The 17,876-nt window shown below is 42.4% G+C and overlaps 1 protein-coding gene across 2 annotated transcripts in view; it reads right to left on the bottom strand.

Annotated features, from left to right (window-relative positions):
- The window catches only part of TTYH1 (tweety family member 1), a 476,474-nt gene that overhangs the window by 92,971 nt on the left and 365,627 nt on the right, over positions 1 to 17,876 (bottom strand). For both annotated transcript variants that reach the window (XM_063942879.1, XM_063942880.1), the window contains exons 5-6: positions 17,272 to 17,367; positions 2,891 to 2,963 (exon numbers count right to left, since the gene is read on the bottom strand). In XM_063942879.1, coding sequence (XP_063798949.1) covers positions 2,891 to 2,963; positions 17,272 to 17,367 — 169 coding nt within the window. The remainder of the gene's footprint in view (positions 1 to 2,890; positions 2,964 to 17,271; positions 17,368 to 17,876) is intronic.

The following is a 17,876-nucleotide window of genomic DNA, read 5'->3' as shown; positions in this document are numbered from 1 at the left end:
AGGTTAGAGGAGAGGAGATTCAGCACAATACGGCGTAAAGGCTTTTTTACGGCAAGGACGATACGTGTTTGGAATTCCCTGCCTGAGGGAGTTGTAATGGCCGACTCAGTCAACACCTTTAAGAATGGGTTAGATAAATTCCTAATGGATAAGGATATCCAGGGTTACGGGGCATAGTCACGCACTATGGTTATTATAAAAAAGAGGGGTAAAACGTAACGGCAGTCATCAACTTCAGTCAAAATTTTATACAAAATAATCGTGCATAGGAGACCACAAATAGGTTGAACTCGATGGACAATTGTCTTTTTTCAACCTTAGATACTATGTTATGTAAGGTATGATTTGTTTTGAATAGTATTGCCATTTTAAATGTAAGTGCTTAAACACACAGAGAAGCAACTCTTGCTTAGTAAATTTACCCCCAAGACTTTTCTTTGGGCTGGTTACACATATCATACACTTAAAGTGTGTGCCCATTTAGAAAACTATGCAAATACATCTCTACAGTATGTAGGTATTGCAAATATGGTGAGAGGAAGGGCATCAAGGCTCAAAGAATGAGAAGTGACTAGGCTATTCTAACATCCATAGCTTTTTGCTCTTTGCATGCTGGTGAAAATCCTATCCCGCTGTTTTCCCAATTGACTGAGCAGACGAACACTTTCACAGTTCAGTTTGCATTGACTGAAAACACCTTAATTTTCCCATCCCCATAATAGTAATGAACTTGAACTTCAGACCCGTAGAGAGTTAACCATGTCTTCGGGGAGAGGAAGGAGGTGTCGGTGAATTGTACAATGTGATTCAGGTTCAGCAGAACTGTATAAATACCTCGTTTTGGAGCTTAATTAAGGCTGACAGATGCAACTGTGGGTGAGAGGAGGGGGGACCACTGATCCAGTACATAAAATAGACCAATTAAATTATCTCGATTCACAGGGCTGGATGGGCATACGGACAGGACAGAAAATAGCATTCAGGCATGAGGACCCTCCAGCAGAGAACAAATGAAAGACACAGCACAGTTGCTGACAATTGATTCATAGAAAACTGAGGATTAGACATATATCCTTAGTTTGGGGTTGTCCACCAGGCATTAGCTGCTTGGAGTCTGGAAATAAAGATTCTTAATGACATGTTATAAAGTCAACATTGATGTAAAAAAAATCTTATGGTGGGAACAACTGTGAAGTGAAGAAATTTTCCACTGTGACTTTGACCAATGATTGTGTTATGTTCTAGCATTAATGTATAATATTGTAGACTCTAGCTGAGCATAGTGTTGGAGTCCGGCAAATGAGAGACTATACTCCCTACCCCTCTCCAGGGACAGTCAGACTTCATCTGTTCATAATGTTGGATCTTAAAGACAGCAGCCCTTCAACAGCGCAGACCGGAGCAGGATTGTCGCTGTGCCCTGCGAGATTCTTGAACTGATATATTGTACATAACGTAAAGACATTCCTGAGTACATCTGCAAATGCTTCCCTGTTAAGCAAGCAAATGACTGCACTTTCACAATATACACACTCCGGTCAGTACAGCTCCCAACAGGGGAAGACCACTAGGTACAGTACATATACATGGTATAGCTGTGTTACACTAAAACTAGTGTTTTGTGTCATGGATTATTGGAAATAAAAACAGTAAGTTACTTTTGGGCATAATGGCCACATGTGAATTTTCTGAGAGCCCCTGAGCCACCAGTGGTTGCAGGCGTATAAGGGACTATGACAAATCTACTGTATATATTCATTCTATAAGGTATTTTACTGTGAGGCCTATTTTGAGAGAATAGTTGAACGTAAAAATATGGTTGAGGTATCAAAATAAAGGTCCTATCATGTAGATGTGTCAGTAGAAGGAAAAATGAGATTGAGGCAACGTATCGGGTGTTACGGAGCAGCAAAGTTCCCATGTCAAGTCTGTGAGAGAAGTGTTGGCGAGTAAGTTTACATTTGTTGCTTGATATGAGTTTATTCTTATTAAAAAAAAAAAACGATTTTGACAGGTTTCCACTAGTAACAAAATATTTGTGTACTTTTTTTAAATAATATCAGTGACAGAATTAAAATATTTTCTTGTTTTAGTGGATGTCACAGCAATACGGAACACAGTTTAGGTGTGATTTATTAACCTGTGATCATCTTGGAGCCCCAGTGGCAACCCCACTTCTATGCAAATGTTTTCTCTCCCTCGCCAGCAGTGTAAAGGTGCATACACATGGTGCGATATGTGATTATGATTTTGATTATATAGTCGAAATCCTAAGAAAAGTTAGCACATATCGCACCGTGCGTACACAGCCTGCGATACCGATGCGCGCTCCCGTGGGGTCGGTATCGCAAGAAAAAATAGACTGTGCAGGCAAGGCAATTTTTACTATATTGCGTACAATCTAGTTTCTAGTATAGTCAAAATTGCATATAGTCAAAATTACACATAGTCAAAATCGCAAGTACAGATACTGTAGTCAATATCGGTGGTTCTGGGCTCTGGGGAGTTCAAGGGAAATTGCAAAGTCAAAATCGGCACTTAGTCAATATCTCACCGTGTGTATGCACCGTTAGCTTCAACAGCATTGTGATATGACCTGGAGGGGATCTTACAGAGTCTGTCTGGCTTCATAGGTCCCCATGGATAGGTATAGGGTAATGCTATCTCATAGCTTTCATTGCTTACTAAATTGAGCTACTTCACAGTCCACACACCAGACCTTTAACTCTGAGAGACTACAGGTTAAAATAGTGATTTCTTTGCCGTAGACCTCTTGTTAAATTGGAGTAAGCAGTAATAACCCTATTCTTTGGCAAAAAAGAGGTTATCACTGCTTCATAAATAAGCCTCTTAATCGTTAAAGATTAACACTTAAAAGGGATCAACCTACCACAGCTGTGGCCATTTCCAGTCCCATGGATCCCCAGCTGAGTAATAGCACAAAGAAGCTCACCACGGTCATTCTGTAGAGATACAAAAAGGAATAGGATGACCTCAATTCTACATGAACAGTGTTATTGTGTGTAGTTACAGTTTATAAGTATTAATGTTATCAATTATAATTAGACTGTTGTGACATTATCTCTGCAGTGCTAGAAACACATTTATTCATTAAAAATAAACAGCAATCTTTCAGTGTATCAAAAGCATCATGTTATTACTCTCAATGACAACACAATATGTTAACACACAACACCATGAGGCATAGGGTCCGAGTTTGCCAGGGTTGGAGATCCCATTGATCTGTGCATGCTTCTGTCAAAGCTTGCACCTTGTAATGAACTTGCATTACAAGGTGCAAGTTTACTAGAAAAAAAAAACTTGGTCTACATCGCACATTGTAATAGCCTCGAGCTTATATACTCGCAGGCTATTACACTGTGCGAGTTGTGGGACGATCTAGCGCCGTTTAATGTGTGAGAAGTTGCGAGTTTGTCCCGCATAAAAAACTCGGACCCTATTACATCCCTATCCCGCCCTATATGCCTTTACATAGGCACAAATATAACTATGTCCAGTTTTACATGGCGCATAGATGCATTGATACTCCCTCACTGAACGTTGCCTCTTACAGCCCAGTGGCGCACTTTCAGTCCTAAGCAAAGATGCATGTGAAATGCATACGCCTGGTTCCATAGAATGTGCAACATGAAAACAAACAAGACAGGCTCAGCAAACAGGTAGACAGTCAACTCTGCATCAGGTCAAGTATGTCTCCAATACGTTTTATCTGTCCCTTGAGCTTTAAAATAATTGTACTGGGTTTCCTAGAATTGGCCATGTCATCTAAATGTGGGGAAGAGATTGTCTATATGAATAGTTATCAAGTCAGCCCTCAGGGACTGTCAGAACTTCAAGACATCCATACTTGAGATAATTAAATGCAGTCATGGTGATTGATCTGCTTGTGTTTCAGTAAAGCGATCCATAAATCCTGGCTTGCTTTATGGTTCCCTGGGGCTACGTTTGAGCACCAATTCTGTAATCAACTCACAGAAAGCTAGGCATTGCATGACATTAATGCACTATACCCCTATATATTATTTTTGCATCAGTTTGGCAAAAAGGAAAATTATATTGCCCAAATATGTGTAAAATATATGAATCTCTTAAATTATAGTCAGTCCCATTCAATGTATTAACAAAGGTCCTCTATAGAGTTTATTCTTAGATTTTATCTACAGTATGTCTCCCTAGAAGACTTCCCCTCAATGACCCCACTGAGTGATATTGTATTCAGTCTCATTTAGCTGACTAATCAATCGAGAACATAGCATGGATACAGCAGCAGAGAAGATTTTCGATATAATATATATATATATATATATATATATACACACAGGTTGAGTATCCCTTATCCAAAATGCTTGGGACCAGAGGTATTTTGGATATGGGATTTTTCCGTATATTGGAATAATTGAATACCATAATGAGATATCATGGTGATGGGACCCAAGTCTAAGCACAGAATGCATTTATGTTACATATACACCTTATACACATAGCCTAAAGGTAATTTTAGCCAATATTTTTTATAACTTTTTGCATTAAACAAAGTGTGTCTACATTCACACAATTCATTTGTTTCATATACATCTTATATACACAGCCTGAAGGTCATTTAATACAGTGTTATTAATAACTTTGTGTATTAAACAAAGTTTGTGTACATTGAGCCATCAGAAAACAAAGGTTTCACTATCTCACTCTCACTCAAAAAAGTCCGTATTTCGGAATATTCCGTATTTCGGAATATTTGGATATGGGATACTCAACCTGTATATATATTTCCATAGAAAATGGGAGCACTCCCCAGACTTCTTTAAAAGTAGATCCTTTATTTCAACACATAAGATAAGAAGTTACATCAACGTTTCGGTCCTTTATAGGACCTTTGTCAAGATACTAACACAGTGCAGTGAACAGACATTTATACCCACATATGTTCCCACCCACCAATTAAGTCGGGAACACCCACAAATGTCAGACAGTATTCATGCATAAGTTTCTCACTTAACTGAACAAAATTAGACATAGCAGGATATAAAATATATTCACAGTAATACAAACAAGTCCCCTGGTCTATGGGAGCTGGCTTCAGAGAGTTGTAAATATAACGAGGCGGTGTGCGTTCCAACAACAGCACTACTTCTGGTGCGTGAACCGCATATCCGGTCACGCATTACGGAAGTATTCTACAGTCAGATAACAATCAACATGGCATAAGGAGGTAACATGCGTCTCAACATACACGTCACTTTCTGCCCGTGAACCGCATATCCGGTCACGTGTCACGGAAGTATCGTGGAAACAAAAAAATAAACAAGATAATGATCGGAGACGAGAATCAAAGGTTTAAGCACTACTACACGGTGTTTGGGCTGGAACAATATCATCCTACAATCAGCGCTAATTATCATTAGAGGATCAAGTGAATAAATCACTAACTAGAATAAACATTGTATAAAGCATGTGTCACGTCATTTCCGGTTAGAGAATAAACCAATAACGGATGAATATGTAATAATGCAACAAATGTTACGTAGATATTGTAACATGCCTACACCATGTAGCATTTTCAAGCACTTGATAGTAATAGATCCTAAAATTATGGACTATCTCATCTTGATCTGTGACATTATGGGGTCCGTTATTATACCAACTTGACTTAAAATAGTGGTTTCAATGGTGGGCTTTGGTGATTTATTTAACCATTGGGAGTCTATGGATGTTCATAGGCAATGAGTGAGGTTATAGTATTCTGACATACAGTAGAAATCGTTATATTTATGTGGACAGATATCAACGGGAAGTATTTGACACGCCACTTTCTGGCTTTTGATCTATTAAAGCTCTTTTACCTTTAGGATCTATTACTATCAAGTGCTTGAAAATGCTACATGGTGTAGGCATGTTACAATATCTACGTTACATTTGTTGCATTATTATATATTCATCTGTTATTGGTTTATTCTCTAACCGGAAATGATGTGACACATGCTTTATACAATATGTTTATTCTAGTTAGTGATTTATTCACTTGATCCTCTAATGATAATTAGCGCTGATTGTAGGATGATATTGTTCCAGCTCAAATACCATGTAGTAGTGCTTAAACCTTTGATTCTCGTCTCCGATCATTATCTTGTTTATCTTTATGTTTCCACGATACTTCCGTGACACGTGACCGGATATGCGGTTCACGGGCAGGAAGTGACGTGTATGTTGAGACGCATGTTACCTCCTTATGCCATGTTGATTGTTATCTGACTGCTGAATACTTCCGTAACGCGTGACCGGATATGCGGTTCACGCACCGGAAGTAGTGCTGTTGTTGGAACGCACGCCGCCTCATTATATTTACAACTCTCTGAAGCCAGCTCCCATAGACCAGGGGACTTGTTTGTATTACTGTGAATATATTTTATATCCTGCTATGTCTAATTTTGTTCAGTTAAGTGAGAAACTTATGCATGAATACTGTCTGACATTTGTGGGTGTTCCCGACTTAATTGGTGGGTGGGAACATATGTGGGTATAAATGTCTGTTCACTGCACTGTGTCAGTATCTTGACAAAGGTCCTATAAAGGACCGAAACGTCGATGTAACTTCTTATCTTATGCACTGAAAAAAAGGATCTACTTTTAAAGAAGTCTGGTGAGTGCTCCCATTTGCTATGGATATATTGGAATTATAACCTATGGGTTGTTTTTCATCGGTATGCACCCCAGCATGAAGTTTGAATAACGTAAGTGTGGCTCACATGGACTGTTTATATATATATATATATATATATATATATATATATCATATGACTGATGGGACTGTAGATAAAGTATCCTATGTAATAGAGATGCAGATAGGTAATGCAGAAAATAGATTCATTGTAAATCATAGAGTAGATTTGTTTCTGTATCCCAGGGCAGATGGTCAGTTTAATGTGGATTAGGTCTTGGAACATGATAGAGAATGTGATGTGTGTAGATCACATGTCTACTTAAATCCTGGTCTAATAAACTGTTATTATATGTTTCCATAGAATACATGTGTAGAGAATGTCTAAGCAAGCTATCCATCAGCTGTGGAAGTATTAATCCTAAATTGATGTTTGGTTATATGCCTTTATATTGAATAATGTTTCACAATAGATCAAAGTGTTACCAAATCAGCCACCATACAAATTCTGTATTGTTGGTCAAAAGCAGATAGCTTTATATGAATAATCCCATGCCCGATTTTTCAAAGAACCGTATTTACATAGTGATTGAATAACCATATCATTCACTTTGTAATTAATAAACCCTATTTTTCAACAACCTAATTAGCTTTATGACAATACAGACATTAAATATGAATAGTGTTCTTGTCTTTAGTAGAGATGAGCGGGTTCGGTTTCTCTGAATCCGAACCCGCCAGAACTTCATGGTTTTTTTCACGGGTCCGAGCAGACTCGGATCTTCCCGCCTTGCTCGGTTAACCCGAGCGCGCCCGAACGTCATCATGACGCTGTCGGATTCTCGCGAGGCTCGGATTCTATCGCGAGACTCGGATTCTATATAAGGAGCCGCGCGTCGCCGCCATTTTCACACGTGCATTGAGATTGATAGGGAGAGGACGTGGCTGGCGTCCTCTCCATTTAGATTATAAGAGACTGAGAGAGATTTACTGGAGCTGACTAGGAGGAGTACTGTTACTGTAGAAGTGTAGAGACTGAGTGGAGAGAGTTTACTAGTGAGGACAGTGCAGTTTACTTTATAATCCGTTCTCTGCCTGAAAAAAGCGATACACAGCACACAGTGACTCAGTCACATACCATATCTGTGTGCACTGCTCAGGCTCAGGCCAGTGTGCTGCATCATCTATTATCTATATATAATATTATATATATCTGTCTGACTGCTCAGCTCACACAGCTTATAATTGTGGGGGAGACTGGGGAGCACTACTGCAGTGCCAGTTATAGGTTATAGCAGGAGCCAGGAGTACATAATATATTATATAGTGAGTGACCACCAGACACACAGTGCAGTTTATTTAATATATCCGTTCTCTGCCTGAAAAAAGCGATACACACAGTGACTCAGTCAGTCACATACCATATCTGTGTGCACTGCTCAGGCTCAGGCCAGTGTGCTGCATCATCTATTATCTATATATAATATTATATATATCTGTCTGACTGCTCAGCTCACACAGCTTATAATTGTGGGGGAGACTGGGGAGCACTACTGCAGTGCCAGTTATAGGTTATAGCAGGAGCCAGGAGTACATAATATATTATATAGTGAGTGACCACCAGACACACAGTGCAGTTTATTTAATATATCCGTTCTCTGCCTGAAAAAAGCGATACACACAGTGACTCAGTCAGTCACATACCATATCTGTGTGCACTGCTCAGGCTCAGGCCAGTGTGCTGCATCATCTATTATCTATATATAATATTATATATATCTGTCTGACTGCTCAGCTCACACAGCTTATAATTGTGGGGGAGACTGGGGAGCACTACTGCAGTGCCAGTTATAGGTTATAGCAGGAGCCAGGAGTACATAATATATTATATAGTGAGTGACCACCAGACACACAGTGCAGTTTATTTAATATATCCGTTCTCTGCCTGAAAAAAGCGATACACACAGTGACTCAGTCAGTCACATACCATATCTGTGTGCACTGCTCAGGCTCAGGCCAGTGTGCTGCATCATCTATATATATTATATATCTGTCTGACTGCTCAGCTCACACAGCTTATAATTGTGGGGGAGACTGGGGAGCACTACTGCAGTGCCAGTTATAGGTTATAGCAGGAGCCAGGAGTACATATTATATTAAAATTAAACAGTGCACACTTTTGCTGCAGGAGTGCCACTGCCAGTGTGACTGACCAGTGACCTGACCACACTGACCACCAGTATAGTTAGTAGTATACTTATATTGTGATTGCCTGAAAAAGTTAAACACTCGTCGTGTGACTTCACTTGTGTGTTTTTTTTTTTTTTTATTCTATAAAAATAAAACTCATTCTGCTGACAGACAGTGTCCAGCAGGTCCGTCATTATATAATATATAATATATACCTGTCCGGCTGCAGTAGTGATATATATATATTTTTTATATCATTTATCATCCAGTCGCAGCAGACACAGTACGGTAGTTCACGGCTGTGGCTACCTCTGTGTCTCTGCACTCGGCAGGCAGTCCGTCCATAATTGTAATACCACCTAACCGTGGATTTTTTTCATTCTTCTTTATACATACATAGTTACATAGACATCTTCTCTTTATCAACCAGTCTATATTAGCTGCAGACACAGTACAGTACGGTAGTTCACGGCTGTGGCTACCTCTGTGTCTGCACTCGGCAGGCAGTCCGTCCATAATTGTATACCACCTAACCGTGGTTTTTTTTCATTCTTCTTTATACATACATAGTTACATAGACATCTTCTCTTTATCAACCAGTCTATATTAGCTGCAGACACAGTACAGTACGGTAGTTCACGGCTGTGGCTACCTCTGTGTCTGCACTCGGCAGGCAGTCCGTCCATAATTGTATACCACCTAACCGTGGATTTTTTTCAGTCTTCTTTATACATACATAGTTACATAGACATCTTCTCTTTATCAACCAGTCTATATTAGCTGCAGACACAGTACAGTACGGTAGTTCACGGCTGTGGCTACCTCTGTGTCTGCAGTCGGCAGGCAGTCCATAATTGTATACTAGTATCTATCTCCATTGTTTACCTGAGGTGCCTTTTAGTTGTGCCTATTAAAATATGGAGAACAAAAATGTTGAGGTTCCAAAATTAGGGAAAGATCAAGATCCACTTCCACCTCGTGCTGAAGCTGCTGCCACTAGTCATGGCCGAGACGATGAAATGCCAGCAACGTCGTCTGCCAAGGCCGATGCCCAATGTCATAGTACAGAGCATGTCAAATCCAAAACACCAAATATCAGAAAAAAAAGGACTCCAAAACCTAAAATAAAATTGTCGGAGGAGAAGCGTAAACTTGCCAATATGCCATTTACCACACGGAGTGGCAAGGAACGGCTGAGGCCCTGGCCTATGTTCATGGCTAGTGGTTCAGCTTCACATGAGGATGGAAGCACTCAGCCTCTCGCTAGAAAAATGAAAAGACTCAAGCTGGCAAAAGCAGCACAGCAAAGAACTGTGCATTCTTCGAAATCCCAAATCCACAAGGAGAGTCCAATTGTGTCGGTTGCGATGCCTGACCTTCCCAACACTGGACGTGAAGAGCATGCGCCTTCCACCATTTGCACGCCCCCTGCAAGTGCTGGAAGGAGCACCCGCAGTCCAGTTCCTGATAGTCAGATTGAAGATGTCAGTGTTGAAGTACACCAGGATGAGGAGGATATGGGTGTTGCTGGCGCTGGGGAGGAAATTGACCAGGAGGATTCTGATGGTGAGGTGGTTTGTTTAAGTCAGGCACCCGGAGAGACACCTGTTGTCCGTGGGAGGAATATGGCCGTTGACATGCCAGGTGAAAATACCAAAAAAATCAGCTCTTCGGTGTGGAGGTATTTCACCAGAAATGCGGACAACAGGTGTCAAGCCGTGTGTTCCCTTTGTCAAGCTGTAATAAGTAGGGGTAAGGACGTTAACCACCTCGGAACATCCTCCCTTATACGTCACCTGCAGCGCATTCATAATAAGTCAGTGACAAGTTCAAAAACTTTGGGTGACAGCGGAAGCAGTCCACTGACCAGTAAATCCCTTCCTCTTGTAACCAAGCTCACGCAAACCACCCCACCAACTCCCTCAGTGTCAATTTCCTCCTTCCCCAGGAATGCCAATAGTCCTGCAGGCCATGTCACTGGCAATTCTGACGAGTCCTCTCCTGCCTGGGATTCCTCCGATGCATCCTTGCGTGTAACGCCTACGGCTGCTGGCGCTGCTGTTGTTGCCGCTGGGAGTCGATGGTCATCCCAGAGGGGAAGTCGTAAGCCCACTTGTACTACTTCCAGTAAGCAATTGACTGTTCAACAGTCCTTTGCGAGGAAGATGAAATATCACAGCAGTCATCCTACTGCAAAGCGGATAACTGAGGCCTTGACAACTATGTTGGTGTTAGACGTGCGTCCGGTATCCGCCGTTAGTTCACAGGGAACTAGACAATTTATTGAGGCAGTGTGCCCCCGTTACCAAATACCATCTAGGTTCCACTTCTCTAGGCAGGCGATACCGAGAATGTACACGGACGTCAGAAAAAGACTCACCAGTGTCCTAAAAAATGCAGTTGTACCCAATGTCCACTTAACCACGGACATGTGGACAAGTGGAGCAGGGCAGGGTCAGGACTATATGACTGTGACAGCCCACTGGGTAGATGTATGGACTCCCGCCGCAAGAACAGCAGCGGCGGCACCAGTAGCAGCATCTCGCAAACGCCAACTCTTTCCTAGGCAGGCTACGCTTTGTATCACCGCTTTCCAGAATACGCACACAGCTGAAAACCTCTTACGGCAACTGAGGAAGATCATCGCGGAATGGCTTACCCCAATTGGACTCTCCTGTGGATTTGTGGCATCGGACAACGCCAGCAATATTGTGTGTGCATTAAATATGGGCAAATTCCAGCACGTCCCATGTTTTGCACATACCTTGAATTTGGTGGTGCAGAATTTTTTAAAAAACGACAGGGGCGTGCAAGAGATGCTGTCGGTGGCCAGAAGAATTGCGGGACACTTTCGGCGTACAGGCACCACGTACAGAAGACTGGAGCACCACCAAAAACTACTGAACCTGCCCTGCCATCATCTGAAGCAAGATGTGGTAACGAGGTGGAATTCAACCCTCTACATGCTTCAGAGGTTGGAGGAGCAGCAAAAGGCCATTCAAGCCTATACAATTGAGCACGATATAGGAGGTGGAATGCACCTGTCTCAAGTGCAGTGGAGAATGATTTCAACGTTGTGCAAGGTTCTGATGCCCTTTGAACTTGCCACACGTGAAGTCAGTTCAGACACTGCCAGCCTGAGTCAGGTCATTCCCCTCATCAGGCTTTTGCAGAAGAAGCTGGAGGCATTGAAGAAGGAGCTAAAAGGGAGCGATTCCGCTAGGCATGTGGGACTTGTGGATGCAGCCCTTAATTCGCTTAACAAGGATTCACGGGTGGTCAATCTGTTGAAATCAGAGCACTACATTTTGGCCACCGTGCTCGATCCTAGATTTAAAGCCTACCTTGGATCTCTCTTTCCGGCAGACACAAGTCTGCTGGGGTTGAAAGACCTGCTGGTGACAAAATTGTCAAGTCAAGCGGAACGCGACCTGTCAACATCTCCTCCTTCACATTCTCCCGCAACTGGGGGTGCGAGGAAAAGGCTCAGAATTCCGAGCCCACCCGCTGGCGGTGATGCAGGGCAGTCTGGAGCGACTGCTGATGCTGACATCTGGTCCGGACTGAAGGACCTGACAACGATTACGGACATGTCGTCTACTGTCACTGCATATGATTCTCTCAACATTGATAGAATGGTGGAGGATTATATGAGTGACCGCATCCAAGTAGGCACGTCACACAGTCCGTACTTATACTGGCAGGAAAAAGAGGCAATTTGGAGGCCCTTGCACAAACTGGCTTTATTCTACCTAAGTTGCCCTCCCACAAGTGTGTACTCCGAAAGAGTGTTTAGTGCCGCCGCTCACCTTGTCAGCAATCGGCGTACGAGGTTACATCCAGAAAATGTGGAGAAGATGATGTTCATTAAAATGAATTATAATCAATTCCTCCGCGGAGACATTGACCAGCAGCAATTGCCTCCACAAAGTACACAGGGAGCTGAGATGGTGGATTCCAGTGGGGACGAATTGATAATCTGTGAGGAGGGGGATGTACACGGTGATATATCGGAGGGTGAAGATGAGGTGGACATCTTGCCTCTGTAGAGCCAGTTTGTGCAAGGAGAGATTAATTGCTTCTTTTTTGGGGGGGGTCCAAACCAACCCGTCATATCAGTCACAGTCGTGTGGCAGACCCTGTCACTGAAATGATGGGTTGGTTAAAGTGTGCATGTCCTGTTTTGTTTATACAACATAAGGGTGGGTGGGAGGGCCCAAGGACAATTCCATCTTGCACCTCTTTTTTCTTTTCTTTTTCTTTGCATCATGTGCTGATTGGGGAGGGTTTTTTGGAAGGGACATCCTGCGTGACACTGCAGTGCCACTCCTAGATGGGCCCGGTGTTTGTGTCGGCCACTAGGGTCGCTAATCTTACTCACACAGTCAGCTACCTCATTGCGCCTCTTTTTTTCTTTGCGTCATGTGCTGTTTGGGGAGGGTTTTTTGGAAGGGACATCCTGCGTGACACTGCAGTGCCACTCCTAGATGGGCCCGGTGTTTGTGTCGGCCACTAGGGTCGCTAATCTTACTCACACAGCTACCTCATTGCGCCTCTTTTTTTCTTTGCGTCATGTGCTGTTTGGGGAGGGTTTTTTGGAAGGGACATCCTGCGTGACACTGCAGTGCCACTCCTAGATGGGCCCGGTGTTTGTGTCGGCCACTAGGGTCGCTAATCTTACTCACACAGCTACCTCATTGCGCCTCTTTTTTTCTTTGCGTCATGTGCTGTTTGGGGAGGGTTTTTTGGAAGGGACATCCTGCGTGACACTGCAGTGCCACTCCTAGATGGGCCCGGTGTTTGTGTCGGCCACTAGGGTCGCTTATCTTACTCACACAGCGACCTCGGTGCAAATTTTAGGACTAAAAATAATATTGTGAGGTGTGAGGTATTCAGAATAGACTGAAAATGAGTGTAAATTATGGTTTTTGAGGTTAATAATACTTTGGGATCAAAATGACCCCCAAATTCTATGATTTAAGCTGTTTTTTAGTGTTTTTTGAAAAAAACACCCGAATCCAAAACACACCCGAATCCGACAAAAAAAATTCGGTGAGGTTTTGCCAAAACGCGTTCGAACCCAAAACACGGCCGCGGAACCGAACCCAAAACCAAAACACAAAACCCGAAAAATTTCAGGCGCTCATCTCTCTTTAGGTGTGAGACAGTACAGTAGAGACTCTGTAGACCCTGGAGGCATTAATTCTCTGCCTGGAATCTTGATAATGGTGTAATGTAATAATCTAGTGGTAATCTCTTTCAAATGGGCCTCAGTAGATAGCATGTACAGTATGCCGCTGTATGTTTATATGTATTCAGTAGATAGCATGTACAGTATGCCGTTGTATGTTTATATGTATTCAGTAGACACAGATCAGATGTAAAATCATTGATTACAAAAAGATGCTTTTTTTCTGCAACACAGAGAATGAAAGCAAGTTACACCCTGGCATCAACATTGCCTAATAAAACATTATTACTTTTAAAATGCTTACATCTATAACATTTTTCTGAACGATGTCAGCCCTTGGTATATGGTAAATCACTATTTATTTGAAAATGACTAATTATATGTGCTTTTGTAGTCCCGTCTCTGGTAAAAATGTGTGAGATACTGTTTATTCCTATTTATTAAATGGTAACATTGGTGTTAGCATACAGTATTGATGTATAATCCCCTAAGGGTGTATTTACTTCAGAGTGTTGATCAGGGGAGCACTCCCCTTAGCTAGCGCGCTTCATAACTGCTTCCACAATGCATCATTGATCTACATAACAACTGCTCTTGGTCTTTTTTGCAGTTTATCTCATCTTTTTATCTAACCTTCCCCAAACAAACACCTCAGTAGTCAGTAGCCAGTGCTCTGATGTAAGCATGCTTTAAGGTTTTACAGTTAGCCTTTCCCCTCACACCACCCCTCCCCCGATGAACCAAAAATGCTGCTTGGGGAGCACTGGAGCAGGCAGTGGGAGAAGCTGAGGGGAGCAAGGGTGCTAGGGAGATTCCGCGGGGCAGGGGGGGGGGGGGGAGCGCCGGGCGCTGGAAGGGGCTGCGTAGCAAGTGGGGACTCTAGGGAGATGATGCGGGGAAGGGGGGAGCCAGGCACTTGGAGAGGCTGCAGAGGAAGCAGGGACAGTAGGGATATGCTGCGGGGGGGGGGAGGGGTTGAGGCACTTGGAGAGGCTGCAGAAGGAGCAGGGACAGTAGGGAGATGCTGTGGGGGAAGCAGCGACACTGGGGAGATGATGCAGGGGTTGTGGAGCCACTGGCGGGAGATGAGGCAGTGGGGGAGTGGGGACACTGGGAGAAGCTGCAGAGGGAATGAGACTTTAAGGGGGGAGGGGGTGCAGGTTGATTTATGGTAAAACATACAGCAGATTGATTATATATATACTTATGCCCCTGATATAGGAGGTTCAAGGGGGGGATGGTAGCCATGTCCTCACCCCACTGATTTGTGGCATTACTTTGGTCAGTGGGTCATGGTGGAGCATTTAGACTCATTAAACCCTGCCCTTATCCATTTCACTAGGACAGTGGGCATGATGTGGATGGGTGGCCTACTTTTCTGTGAATCTGGGAGGACATTGCAAAGTTTAAGAGTTTAAATAAGTAGAATTCCAGATTTACACAAGTTAGTATGAATTGTACACGTTAGATTAGTAGATAAAACGTATACTGTACAGTAATGTGTACAAACATTCTGCTTATCAAACTCAGAAGTAACCATACAGCACGTTTCCCCAGGGTGATCTGGCTGCTTCAGTATATGAACCACAGTCACTTATTTTTGTATGGGGGATATATTTGTATGTCCTTGTTATTATATAAAAACGACCCAATTTAATAATCAATTTGTGACTTAATTGTTCATTTTGCAGTGCTTCACGGTATACCCCAGCATTGCTTACTAACATGCATAGTCTATGCAGAAGGTACAGTGAACTGAAATGTATTTGTTATGTAATATGTGTATTATTAACCTGGAACTGTATATGTGGATATGTCACGCTTTCTTCTTATAGCAACTATGGCCCTCATTCCGAGTTGTTCGCTCGCTAGCTGCTTTTAGCAGCATTGCACACGCTAGGTCGCCGCCCTCTGGGAGTGTATCTTAGCTTAGCAGAACGAAAGAGTAGCAGAATTGCGAATAAATAATTCTTAGCAGTTTCTGAGTAGCTCGAGACCTACTCCTAGACTGCGATCACCTCAGTCCGTTTCATTCCTGCTTTGACGTCACAAACACGCCCTGCGTTCGGCCAGCCACTCCCCCGTTTCTCCAGACACTCCCGTGTTTTATCCTGGCACGCCTGCGTTTTTCCGCACACTCCCAGAAAACGGTCAGTTTCCGCACAGAAACACCCACTTTCTGTCAATCACACTCCGATCACTTTAACAATGGAAATTCTTCGTTCGGATGTGAGTAAATCTACTAAGTTTTGTGCTAAAATACTTAGAGCATGTGCGCTGCATACCATGCGCATGCGCATTTTTGCCTTAATCGCTCCGTTGCGAAAATCGGCAATGAGCGAACAACTCGGAATGACCCCCTATATACTGTACATCTGTAAAAGTAAAGCTTCATTACTAAAATGGCCTAAACAGATATGTGGAGCCCTATATCTAACTCGCAGAAATAAGTCCCAGTTCCAGTTTTATTATATTTCTATATTGCAGGACTTGCAGCATGAAAACAGACTTTATTTTATTTACTATGCAAAGGTGTGGGGTTCCTTTTATCACAATATACTATACTGAACTGGTTTATCCACATAACTGCAGAAAAGTTATTTAACACACAGCAGTTGCACAGGGAATACATAATAACCGTTGGAGCTTCAGTTACTGAGTAAGCTGAGCTATCATTGACTGGGAGAGCATCATTAGATGCAAAGGTTAGCACCAAATAGAGTGCTTAGGGTATTGTTCCATGGTGAATAATTATCAGGTGGGGATCATTGAGTCGACATGAAAAAAGAGTCAAGGTCAACCCCAAAAGGTCAACATGCACAAGGTCGACATTGGAAAAAGGTTGACATGGTAAAAATGTGGACACATGAAAAGGTGACACTTTTTCTGTTTGTGTCATTTGCTCTGTAAAATGACCGGGAACCCCAATTTGTGCACAGTGTCCCCTTGCATGCGGGCAAGGTTACTAGTCCCAATCATAGTCCGCGTGGATGGTAAAGTATGAAAAGTTAAAAATGAAAAACAATTTTAAAAACTCATATCAACCTTTTCCATTGCAATGTTGACCTTTTGTCCATATTGACCAATAGCGGTCGACCTATTGTTGACCTATCATCCAGATACCATAATTATCCTTAGGACCATGCTTCACTCCTGTTTAATTTAGCTTCCCAGACTGTAGTGCACATTTTTAAACACAAGGGGGTATACTCACACAATAACAAGCCACTTGATCTGCTTGGCGAGGCCGAGTAAGGTGAATAGACAAATAATCAGATCCAAAAGCAGCAACAGAATATAAGCCAGCCACCTGCAGGAGAGAGTAAACAAAATCTGAAATGCACCTGACAACACAGCGAAGAAACAGGACAATGCCTGACATCAGCCTTCACCTATTGCACATACCCTCTACTAATATTGTAAAATAATTACTATGGTTTCTACAGTACCTATTCAGTGGCAAACGTAGGATTTCTATAGTGTTGGCTCCATATATATGCTTCCAAAGTAAGATGACTCTGGTGATTCACAAACAGAGCAGCACCGTCTCAGCACATCTGCTGTTATAGGGAGCTAGGGAGTTTCTGGGCACCCCTGCTATTATATCTACTTCCTAAAAATAACTCATTTGTAGCTTAGTTTGGCTGTAAATGCAAAAAATCTAAAAATAAATGTATGGAGGTGAAATCAGTCATATTTTTTTTAGGATGACTACACTAAATGATTAAGAATATCTGTAGTAACAACTGTATGTACTGTATGTATATTGCTGAAAAATAAACTATTATGGTTATCAAGCAGTGATCACACCTTTCTCTG

Source organism: Pseudophryne corroboree, chromosome 10, assembly GCF_028390025.1.
Source record: "Pseudophryne corroboree isolate aPseCor3 chromosome 10, aPseCor3.hap2, whole genome shotgun sequence".
NCBI classification, from domain to species: Eukaryota; Metazoa; Chordata; class Amphibia; order Anura; family Myobatrachidae; genus Pseudophryne; species Pseudophryne corroboree.
This window is presented reverse-complemented; position numbering and strand designations above follow the sequence as displayed.